Genomic DNA, 12,505 nt, shown 5'->3' with positions numbered 1-12,505 from the left:
TGAGATGTAAAAGTTTCAATCACACTTCTTTTTCAAACAGTGATGTTGCAGAAAGAGGATAGAAATATTCCTTGTAATGACTTTAAACACATTTCATTTGAGAGCAACACGACCAATGAGAGTCTGTCTACCATCATTAAGCCTGAATTAATTGTGTGGAAAAGCCCACTGAGGATTTCAGTGATCATCAAAACACATGCACCGCAGAGGACCGTTCCCTTCATGTTTGTCTTGATTCTTTCAACTACTTATTTTGATGCTTCAGCGCAAGTCTTACTGCTCCTTTTAATCATTGTGCGTTCTGCCTGGCCTGGAATTGAATCCCATCAGATCCCCTCAGCTTATGGAATTCGAAGCTCAAAAAGTCAAATAAATATCCGAGATTATGTTGACGTCTCACTAAGCGGAAATGAATTGTGTGAGAGGGCCAACGTAGATTTCAGTGATCATCAAAGCACATGTACGGCAGATGACGACAGTTTCCTTCGTGTTTATCTTCATTCTTTCAGAAGTGAGAAGTCAACACAATCTATGATTTCTTTTACTTTACTTTCTGAGGTGCGAATTCCAAAAGCCGAGGAAGGATGGGATTCAATTTCAGGCCAGGCAGAAGGCACAATGATTAAAGGAGCAGTAAGACTTGTGCTGAAGCATAAAAATAAGTCTTTTTAAAAAAAATTTAAAGGGTATATTTTGGGCATTTTAGGCCTTTTTAAAAAAAAAAAAATAAATAGGACAGTTGAATATATTAAAGGGTACAGAGAGGGGAATGACATGCAAGGGCCTCAGGTTAGAAACAAACCCCCGGCTGCTGTGGCAAGGTCTGAGCCTCTTTACATGGGGCACACTCTCAACCAGGTGAGCTACCCAGGTGCCCCAGTTTTATTTCTTTTTTTTTTAATCTTTTTAAATATTTTTGCACTTTGGCCAAAATTAGATATCGATATTTGGAGGTCAAATGGGAAAATATTAGGCAGTTGCATTAAAAATTAAAATATCTGGCAGCTGCAGCCTTAGTCACAAGAGATCTGTTATGATTTAAAAGAAAAATAAACCAACTTAATAATTACTACAGCCACAAGAGTTTGAGTTGGAAAGCTTTTCTATTAAAGTAATCACATTTGTTAGCATTTGTACTACGTATGGAAGTCTGAAGCTGCATGCATGTGTATTCTCGAAATGACGTAACAAAGCTCATCGTTTTTAAGGCAAAAATATTACTACCAGAGGACTTATATGGAACATCTAGTGACTAGAGAGCAATAGTGTGCAAAGAAGAAAATGGTTGGACATTTTTGGAATTGCCAGTCAGGTGGATGACTCACTCTGTCAGTAAAAATAAATGAAAGTGAAAAATGATCTTCGGGCATGGGCAGCTGCTGTTCTTTTTAGGGAAAAATGAGCGTGCTGTGCAGATTTCCTCCCCGGATGGAGCGCAGATGATGAGTTTGTGTGACCTCGGGTTTTATCAGATTTCCAATAAAACATCTTTGCTCATATACAGGTGCCGAGTCAAGGACCTGAGCGGTCCAAGTGCATGCTGCTCCAGAGTGGGAACACTGTGTGTTTGAAGCGTGTAAGATAAGAACATTTATTAGCAATCTTGGTTTCATTATCACGTAAATGTATTCACCGTGGATGGCATTTATCTTCAGCTCTGATGACCTTTTCATTTTAATAAGATGTTTTCAAGGTTTTCATTTAGCAAATGGTTATTACTATGAGTCAAGACTTTTTTCATTAAAGATCATTTTTGGGGCATTTTAGGCCTATGACATGAAATATATATATATATATATATATATATATATATATATATATATAACAATGAAGACATGAAAGGGGAGAGAGAGAGTGGGAATGACGTGCAGCAAAGGGCCGCAGGGCGGAGTCGTACCTGCAGCTGCTGCGTCGAGGAGTGAACCCCTATATATGGGCGCCCGCTCTACCAGGTGAGCTTCCCAGGCGCCCTGAGTGAAGACTTTGGAGTCATTTTACTTGATAATATTGTTCCCAATGTTTCTATTAACACATTTGCCAATTTTGGTGCTTTTATCACAAAATGAAATTTTTTTTTTACAATTTATTGAGCTATGCCACCCCACTATTACCCAACCTTCTTATATGAAAACTAAAAACACACAAACTTCAAGTTTGGGGAGGAGGGGGCGGGGGAGACAACTCTCTCCAGTATTTTGAATTTGTACTGCAGTAACTATTTTAAAACACTGTCAGTATTACATATTGCACCTTTAAAGTTGCCATGGAGTCTAATCGCCAAAGACTAACATTTCAACTTATTGTGCACCATGTTAATCAGACTTCTCAATCTTAAATGAAGTCTTTCCCAATTGAAATATATCCCAGCTGAAGAGATGTTGATTTGATATAAAGTGTGTTCTCCAGGTATATTTTTCTCTCAGGCCTCTAAGGAAATCTGTTTCATGAACTTGTGTGAGCAGTACGGTACCTGCAAATTGTCTAGATATTAAAAAAAATAAGCTTTAAATGAAAACAAAAATCATCTTGCGATAGAATGGACATGATGTAACTTTGTTGCTTCATGGCTCAGTAGAAAAAAAGAATTGCACTTTAAAGATGAGTCTGTAGAAGATTGTGTTGCTTCTATAAAAAAACATTCTTGCAATTCATCTGTTTTTGTTTTGCTTGTTTTTTTTACTTACAAAAGTCCCACATATTTCACCATATACGGTTTTGGTTCATTGGGTGAAAACATAGGCAGCAGATATTTCCCATTGTTGGAATCGTTAAGGCAATAATTAAAGAGGCAAACGAATAGACAACAATTAAATTCTCCAGCAGAGTTCGAGTTTGTGTTTTTGTCTCTTGGAAAGTCTGTAAGAGCTCCGTGTTTCCTGTAATTCCAGAGGACAATCAGGTTTCTCTGTCGTTTTTCCCACCCTGAAGGAAGGACAGAATAGAGATAATGAATGAAATGTCAGATTTGTTTCAGTATTTTTAACTGTGTGATCTTTAATTGACTGTAGATTGCCTGACGTGTCTTTCTTTTACCTTCTTGCTCATCCCAAGCTTGTACGAGGTGGTGATGTTGTGTGTGTGGTCCGACCAGCTCTTCTGCTCTCAACCGGCACACCAGATCACTGCTGTACCACGGGGAATGTTTCTGAAGCAGCACATTACTCACTTGTAGCTTCCATTCTTATCTGAAAAAAGTGAAGCAGATGCACGATTAGCTGTGTTCAAAACCGTTCTCTATCACAGAAATAATGCGCTGGGCTGGGTACCGAAAAATGCCTCGTCATTCAATACCAAATTTCAAAACCTAAGGAGTAAATCTCAACAGCTCAACAGCGACAGTAAGCCTATAAACACGCAGCGTGATTCTACCAAGATCTTATAATACTGCTGATTGGCAGGGGAGGGTGTATAACTGCAGAAACGGCACTCCTTCTCTGCTTTCTGCTGCCATGGTCCTGCTCTACGCCCTGCTACGCCCTTAACTGCTACAACTATTATTTCTAGTCATAGTTCCATTATCTTTATTGTTACTATAATTGCCACTGTTCCTCATACCAACTGCTAGAATTATTATAAATCATATTTCTCTATATCTGTATCTGTATCCCAACCAGCTCAGGCAGATGCTCCCCCGCCAAGAGCCTGGGTCTGTCCGAAGTTTCTTTCCTCGCCACTGTTGCAGTCCTTCCAGAGAAATGCAGAGTTTTTTTGTGATTGTTGCAGGCAAAAATCCTTGATTATGCGGCACGTTTTCTTAAAAAATTTGATGCGGGAAATGATTCCCCCAACACCCTGCTTTTCGATGATGTTCACGTTGCGTAATTCCGTCACTTCATAACGTTCCCATGGCAACACGGGAAAATGGCTGCTCTTGTGTGAAGTAAACGCAACATTTTTCAACTTTCTGCTAAGGTATATGTGACTTTTTTGCAACAAAAATGCGGGGATTATGAAATCATGCAAGCCCCACATATTTTGCGCGGAAACCGGCAATTTATGCAGCGAAAGTGCGGCGTATTTGAAAAAATGCGGCCCCTGCATAAATATGCGGACTTTGGCTGATTATGCATTGAATTATGCAATCGCATAATCGCGTTTTTCTGGAGGGACTGACTAAATGCTTGCTCTTGGTGGAATTGTTGGGTCTTTGTAAATTGTCCTGAGATAACTCTTGTTATATGATACTATAAATTAAATTGAATACAATTAAATTAATGTTACACGTTGTAGAGACACGCAGGACAAACTCTACATTACACACAGACACAGGGCTCACGTAGAAGAAGCTGAAAAAAAAGATCTGTGCTGTAATGTGTAATGTTGTAGTTTTTTTTTTAAATGGATTTTTTGAAATTGGTATCAAAGAAAGTAACGTTCAAGAACAGTTATAGAAATTCTTTGAATGTTACCCAGCCCTAACTATTTAGTGTGTTAGCCATTTTGTAGTGGTGTTAGAATTCTCCGTGGTTAATTTCATTCACGATATAGTCCACTATAAAATACCCACAATGCACAGCTAATTTGAGTGTGCATATGATGTACCCTACATTTTACTCTCATATACCACAATGCAATGCGGTGTTAAAGTATTTTTGATTGGGCTTGTTTACATGATGCTGGGCAGCCACCGTCACACAAATAGCCAGCGCAGGCTGGTGTAATTCTGTTTGTATTATTGTCAACAGATCACACAGAAAGTTCAATTTAATAATAAAAAAGTAGCAATATACCGTTATTTTTTTATTGCCATCGCGGTATCAACTGGCGCGATAAACACAGGCTACGAGATGTTCTGTTAGTTGAAAGAAATTAGTAGTAGAAAACTGGTCATTAATTTAGTGGTGATTTTTATATTCAATTCAATGTTCAATTTGTTAAATAAAAGAATTGAGGAAAATATTTTCTTTCATTTGTTTTAAGTTTAACAAGCAGTTTGTTGTAATTTAGCAGAATGCTCAAAGCAGCAGAACTGAGTACACCTTTTATATCTGTTTATTTATCGCAAGCAATATCGTTAATGCGATATTCAACGTTACATGTTGCATATTTTCTTCATATCCTGCAACCCTATAAAAAAAGCATAATTTTGTTGTAAAACAACCATCAATCACCTGATCAAAGTTGATCGTTGCTTCTTGGTCTTTTCCTTTTAAAAGACGCCTCATCTCAGCGCCTCAGTTGGCGCCCCCCCGGTTGAAGAGCTCCAGCACGGTGGCGTTTGTCCTCTCAAACAGCCACCGCTGGCTGGCCGAGGACGCGTCGCACATGTTCATGAAGACTCGCCGCTCGCTCGGGCTGCTGTCGATGCAGCTGTTACTGACGGGATGGTACAGGCTCTTATCCTGCAGGAAAGAGAGGAGTTTTAAACAAGAGCTCTATTATGTCCTCAACCTCTTCAGAAGGTATTTATTTCCTTCTTGATGTGACTTGGGGGGCATTCTGGTGACCTATTAAATAACATACTTTGCATTACATTCTTGCAAATAAATACAACTAGTTCCACTGTGATTTGTTATGTTAAAACATTATATACCACTCTTCCAACACTTGAATTTGACAAAAATGTCCCAGGGGCAATGACATAGGGCCTGTGCAAAAGAGTCTGTGCAAAACGTCCATCAAAAAAACTTCACTCCTGACGTTCCCCCTTCCTTTTAGCTCTGATTTGATCTCAACCAACTCCTTAGGGAAAACGTTTACTCTTTAAAACATTCTTTAAATGTTTCACTGTGTCCACAAATATTGACTAGGGTAGCTTTAAAGCCGCTGGGCGTTTTGAAAATGTCTGACTTTTGCACGCCCATTGGTAGTATAAAAGAAAAGACGCTGCGGGACACAAATCTGTCCCACAGAGCTGAGCAGAGGGCGCTGACATGAACGGGCTGAAAGCAACAGACTCCCAGGATCGTCCCACTGTTCTACAAACAAAAGGAGCCAGAAGAATAAACTGAAAGAATCACATTGCATAGTTGCTTTCAAGAAACAGGAACGGGGGCAATTTTCTCTCACATAAAGTCCATTAAATCATTAACAGGGGATCATCATAGTTGGGACTATTAATTGACTTAAATGATGCTTAGCTAACCAAAGACATCACAAGAGCAGCTCAGATTGGAAGGGTAAAAAGAGGATACAGCGGTAAATACAACCATTTTCTACAAATATTAAACTCCAAGCTCTCCACTTTACTCTGCCGTACCTCTCTGTAGCGCCACAGCTGGTTCCCCTTCATACCATGGCAGTCGTACAGGGTGACGGGGCTGCTGTGTGACACGGCATCGAAGCAGACCTTCCTTGTGTGCACGGGGTCACCCACCCGAATATCCTCCCTCCAACCAAATGTTAACACCTGCAGGGAACACATCTCAGCTGTAACAAACATCCCACCGCTTTCATCCTCCATTGCTCTTCCTGATGTTTCTAGCATGTTTTCCCCTACTACAGTGTTTCTTTGTGCAGTTTTCCTTCTCTGAGATGAATGTATGAGAGAGCGTGTCATATGCTGTAAAGGTTGTCAAGCAAGAATTTTGAGTCAATCGTATGTTTATTTGCTTAGCATACACAAGCCGAGTTTGCATGACCTACTGCATGCAGCAACTATGCAAATATTACCATGTTAATATATCACCCATGTACAGTAATGTTTAGCATGTTAGCCTGTTTGCATATTGGCAGGCTAACAATAGTCTCACATTTCCAGACCTTCCTCCACAGCGCTGCGGAGGAGGGTCTGGCTCGTCCACACAGCATTCCGGGAAGGGAGAAAAACGTGCTCTGGTTTATTGGCATTTCTTTAAACCAATCACAATCGTTTCGGGCGGCGCTAAGCGCCAGATGCAAAAACGCTACCTCTGCATAATAGCCTCGGGAAGGATATTCTAGTTAGCTGTCTGGATTTACCCTGCAGAGATCGGAGTTCACAACGCCAACACAAAGAAAGAGGAAGGTGAAAATAAGGGAACTCCGGCAGATCTTTACGGGAGCAATCCCCTAAATGAATTGTCGTTGATATAGACTATGCTATTCATTAACAACCACATAGTCTTGACCAAGGGAAGTACATCTACAGGATGATTGCTTGATGTCCCTCATCTCTGTGTGTTTCTGTTCTCAAACTCTGTTCACTTTGGGAAACAACAACAAACTTCAAGCTAGCAAGCTACAAAATGTCAAGTTTTGAAGAAAATATGCGTTGTCCAACAAGGCAGGCCTGCTTGGTTTTTTCAGGGAATGATTAAGATTTTCAAAGAATATGTTTAGGGCATTTCTTCTCTAACCGGGATGTTTTGGGACCGATTGGTGGGATTGCTGTGGACGAAGTACACACGGCGATACACTGGAAAGAGCTAATGAGGTTTAATTGTGTATAAGCTAATTTAAATAGCTCACATTACTGTTATTGTGTGAACAGTTAACTTCATTTAAAATTGTATGCGGCTCTTTGTTTGGGGGGTGTAAATGGATGGGGGTGGGGCTATGGATGCCTGTATACAATTTCAATGCATGTTATGAATGAATGAATGAATAAATGCATTTGATCAAAAGTTTTCATTTTAAATGAAGCGTTAGCTACACCAACAGAACAGTCGACACTGCCATATCAAGAGCCATGTTAGTACAGCTAAATATACCCAAATAGATGAACAAAGACACACAAGGCCTGTGCCTCCGTTCAGTTCTGAAAGAACTGGCCGATGGGTAAATCTAACCATTAACCCCTGCTAGAGCGTGTTCATGTGTCATGGTCCTTTTTAACACTTCATGCAGCATAAAGGAACTGTTGTACAAAAACCTCCCAGGTCAGGAAACTGAGACCTCATGAGACATTTGAATGTCAAGTGTTGAATGCCCCTCACCTGTCCATGACTCCAGGCCACCTCGCCCCGCCCTTTCACACAGCTCTCCAGGCGGATGGGGCTCCCTGACACAAAGTGTTTGATCTCCATACACATCCCGCTACCCACGTTCCGTATCTGCAAAACACACACAAGAGGACACTGAGATGGAGTCACAAAAACAGGGACTACTGCAGGGCCCCTGTGTTTTTAATTTAAAGGCAGGGTTGGTAACTATTTCAAATATGCACTTTATATATATTGTTTGAAATGGTCTTTCCATCCCGACCGCAATAAATAACTTATGGGCTCTGGAAAATGAGCTTAACAAATCAGTTATCTGTAGCTGCTGTAATCCTGTAAAAAATGCCAACCAATCATTGCCTCGCAGCCCGCTTGGAAAGAACCAATGAAATGCCTTGTTGCCCGTTGTGCATACTCTACCCCTCCAGTGTACGAGCCTGATGCCAATGCGCGTCGCCTCCCCTTATCGGGGAATGAGACATGAAGTAAAATTGCGCTCCTTTCTCCGCTCTGCTCTGAAGCTGCGAACCAGCGATGCTAGTGCTCGTCTGTGTGTGGGCGTAGCCCCAAGAGCATGGGGAGGGGTTGGACGGAGCCCCGAGGAGATGCTTTTTCCCTATCTTGCTAGCTTTTCAACATTACCAAACCTTGATTTATGTGTGCTGTGGCTCTGCTTGCCACTGTATTTCATCAGACCTTTCTTATAAAATGTGGGTAATACTGACCTTGGGTCGGCATATAATAATCCTATTTCAGTATATAGCCACTCTTACCAATGTCCTTGTGTAAAAAGGATTTGATCACACTTACTTTTTCAATACACAGACTCTTTGCTGCTGGTTTGCCGTTTTTTTTTTTTTACACTTGGCATGTTTGGCCCCTGGGTGTGCACCCAAGATGCTCGGATGATAGTTGCAGCATGCAGGAGGAGAAGGCAAACATCCTGTGTTGTTGCAAAAATGTTTCATCACTGTTATCACTGGGAATTTTACTATCTCAAGTTTGATGCTCACCCCTCATTCAAGTTTGGAAAAATCCACCTACTATTTCATTTTTTGGTAAGTCATAACACTTTATAGCACGATAAAGTGTGTGTGCCACATACAGATCACTCTACAGCCCAATCCAATCTTCATTCACAGCAATCCATGCTGCAGAATCATCAGTAGAGATGCCTCCACCCACCTTGGTAGGACTAGTAGATCTGCAGAGTCTGACTCTTGTATTAACAATACAATAATTTTAACAATATGTATAAAGGGGCGGAGCTACATGTTGTAAACATTGGTGGCTCAGCTCAGACCTAAGGTGGTCCGGGGGCATGGCTTCTCTGGGAGAATGTTTTCCCATTTATGGCAGCTATTTGTACTATTTTTCAAGCCATTTGATAATAGAATGCCTTATAATCTGTACATCATTTCGAAAACTGAGCATGTCTGTAAAGGGGAAAATGGTGGGTACCCAGAGAACCCATTTTCATTTAGATATCTGGAGGTCAGAGGTCAAGGGACCCCTTTGAAAATGTCCATGTCAGTTTTTGCCTCGACAAATTTAAACCCAACTTTGGAGCATGACATGGAAGATTCCAATATCTTTATCTTTAAAAGGGAGCCATCTATGGCTTTTAAAAGACGGTAAAGTCAGCCTAAAGGATTCAGGATTTTGAAAAAACATTCAGGGCTGGAGCCCCAGAAACCACGGCCTCCACCCCCACTCCGACCCTGTGTATACACATAAAGGTATACTGAAGAAATTGGTTTATAGATTTGTAAATACAGTAGATCCATGCCTTAATTCTGATAAATCAATGATAAGCTCAAAAAGCATGGTCATGGTAGATATACTAATTTCAAACTGTTTGACCTTTTAAGGTCTCATCCATCCATCCATCCATCCATGTAAGAGTACGTTTAGATAATCCCTTAAGATACTAACTTTTGCTGTGTTGGCTTATAGTTGTGCGTGCGTGCGTGCGTGCGTGCATGCATGCATGGGTGCACGTAAACATTTCCAAATCTGTGTATATTGCTCTGTATGTTTTTTGTCTTGGACCCCACTTATCAAAGCAGTTTCATAAAGTAATCCTCACCTCTCCCCATGCGGCAGCAGGGGGCTCCACCATTGGATAGTGTTTGGGCAGATCCCAGGCCACCTCCCTCATGAACCACTTGAAGTTCTTGCAGTTGAGGCGGTTCCTCAGCTCCTTCTGGGCCGTCATGTCGCCCGCTGACAGGTGGCGGTACTCGGGCCGGCGCTGGTAGACATATTCGGCGTATTCATCCATCCACACCTCCGCCACACGCTTTAGGTTCTGAATTCAAAAGGAGAGAGTGAGCTGGGTGAATTTAAATTCATACACTGAACAGCCCACATTTCTAAGCAGGCATCTAAACTCTGCCAGAATGTCTCAGAGCCTCCCTCAAATAAACCCTAAATCCCACATACCCTGGCTGTGAGGATGATCTTGTGGAACCACATTGGACTGTGTTGTGAACATAAATGTTTACACAGTCTGCTGTTAGTACTGTAGATTATTCTCAAGGAGTCTACTCTGACAATGCCATCCATTTATTGGAATAGTAGCCTTGTCTGGAAGGCTTTGTCCCTCACCTTCCACTCTTATTGGAATAAGAGTAATGTAGTTTCAGTTGGAGAATCATAACTCTTCAATCAAACGATGAACACTAAGCCTAAAGAAAAAGTTTGAAGAACAATAAATACTAAGCCTAAACAAACAGGGGTGACCCGCATAATGTAACAGCAATTTCAAATTTGTTCAAGTTCTTCTTTAGTACCTTTTATATAAATGTTCTCCTTTTATCTGCAGGGTCAGGTGGATTCAGGACCATCAGCATTCCACTGAGGTCCAGTTTAAAGACTGTTGGTCAGAATAAAAATTCAAAACAAAGGGGAGTGCCTTTCGCTTGCATACTGACGCATACTGGCAGAGCGAGGCATACATAATGAATGATGTTAGGCTACAGCACTTTTAGACAATTTCTCATTCTATGTGTGTAGGTACGTTGAAGCATACAAAGGACAAATAAACTCAAGCTCATTCTTCACACTCATACATGCAAAGGCTATATGTTGGAGATAGTGGATACACGGCACACTGCTGCCTCTCGTCTCTGGTGGTCTTGTGTCAGTAGATGCTGAGCCGACTGTAAAGTTCGTGTGTGCATGGAGGTCAAAGAGGAAAGTACTTAGTAGAAGACGTTCAAACGGAAAACGCTGCCATTTGTTATAGTGTCACTACTTCATGGCTCCTTGAGGTAGAGCTTTTTTCAAACTTTGATGTTGCTTTTTTCAAAGTTTCTCACTTTTGTCAAAGTTTTGTTTGTTTTTCCACAATAAACAAGAGACAACGAGGGCCAGTTGAAGGCCAATTGGGCCATTTGTCTGTTTGCAGTAGGTTTGGGACAAAATATCAATACGGCAATATATCGTTGTCCTTTTTTGTGCGATACAACAACGATGCATTGGTGCCAAATATCAATATTTTAATAAATAAAATAAGGTGCTCTAAAAAGATTTCCCTACTCCCAGCTTGGCTACTTCATGACTCCTCGAGGTGCCGCTCAACACACGAAGGAGGGAAACTTGAACAGAAGTTAACTAGATGAAGAAAGAGGTTTGCAAGGAATGGCGACAGCAGTTTGAGGAAAATAACAGAAGCCTCAGCCACGTTTAAGTCCAAAAACTGGACCCATAGGTGCTCTATAGTTGTGTAATTTTAATTTCCAGACTGAAAAACTTGTGCTGCAGAAAGGTGCCGTTTCCTGCTGATTGGACTTGCAGTGAACATAGAGAAAAAACCCGCACTCAACCTTTCACAGGGTTTTTATCAGTTTAATGGGGTACCCTTTGATTCCCACCCCTAGTATGTATTTGCATACGTGTGGTGTTTATGTGTCTGTTTATTTGAGCACTTAATTTTAATTAGACAAATGTGATAATTAGACCAAATGTATTCAGTTAGACCTTATTTTCACTGTTTGCTGCACTTAAAGTACACAACTTCTTTTTACAGTGTGTGTGTGTGTGTGAGGGGGGATGATAAAATGGCCTTTTTAATATTGCAAGAGTAATTGGATTTTGCTTCATTTATTGTTTGTTTAATCTTACTAATAAGAGCTTTTTAAAGAGACACACAAATGAATAAAAAGAAATGCAATAAAGAAGAACTGCTAATATAATTGGACTATTATAAACATGCGAAATACTGTATTGTTGCTGTGAACGAGCTTTGCAGTCTGTGCCATTCAAAAGCCACAGAAAACCTGACAATGGAATTGCAACATTCAGACCGGATGAATGGGAAATTCAAATGAACCAGTCCTCCAGCTTAGAAGAAACAGTGTTATTACGACTACCAGTCAGCCTGTAAAAACTGTTGAATGCCATCAGGCTTGGGCTTGGAGACAACACTTTCTTTAACAGAGCTGCTTAACTTGGGGCCTTGAGATTGGAAAATGTGGATTTTTTTGAAAAGGCATTATCGGAAGTGTCAGATCCAATGTTTTCTGGAGCTTGGCCCATACAAGGCACTAAAAGTCAGAATATCCTGATGTCTGTGGCATTCATTTTTACCATTAAAAAAAACAAAAAAAAACACTTTTAAGTCCTGTAACTATGGAACTCCT

The 12,505-nt window shown here is 40.7% G+C and overlaps 1 protein-coding gene across 1 annotated transcript in view; it reads right to left on the bottom strand.

Annotated features, from left to right (window-relative positions):
* Positions 1 to 2,661: 2,661 nt before the first annotated feature.
* The window catches only part of LOC114566564 (polypeptide N-acetylgalactosaminyltransferase 10), a 101,110-nt gene continuing 91,266 nt past the window's right edge, over positions 2,662 to 12,505 (bottom strand). The window contains exons 9-14 of the mRNA XM_028595121.1: positions 9,949 to 10,170; positions 7,857 to 7,973; positions 6,200 to 6,349; positions 5,112 to 5,342; positions 3,034 to 3,185; positions 2,662 to 2,922 (exon numbers count right to left, since the gene is read on the bottom strand). Coding sequence (XP_028450922.1) covers positions 5,175 to 5,342; positions 6,200 to 6,349; positions 7,857 to 7,973; positions 9,949 to 10,170 — 657 coding nt within the window. The 3' untranslated portion in view covers positions 2,662 to 2,922; positions 3,034 to 3,185; positions 5,112 to 5,174. The remainder of the gene's footprint in view (positions 2,923 to 3,033; positions 3,186 to 5,111; positions 5,343 to 6,199; positions 6,350 to 7,856; positions 7,974 to 9,948; positions 10,171 to 12,505) is intronic.

The sequence above is a fragment of the Perca flavescens genome, chromosome 13 (genome assembly GCF_004354835.1).
Source record: "Perca flavescens isolate YP-PL-M2 chromosome 13, PFLA_1.0, whole genome shotgun sequence".
Lineage (NCBI taxonomy): Eukaryota > Metazoa > Chordata > Actinopteri > Perciformes > Percidae > Perca > Perca flavescens.
The sequence above is the reverse complement of the archived record's forward strand: the minus strand, read 5'-3'. Positions and strand labels throughout refer to the sequence as shown.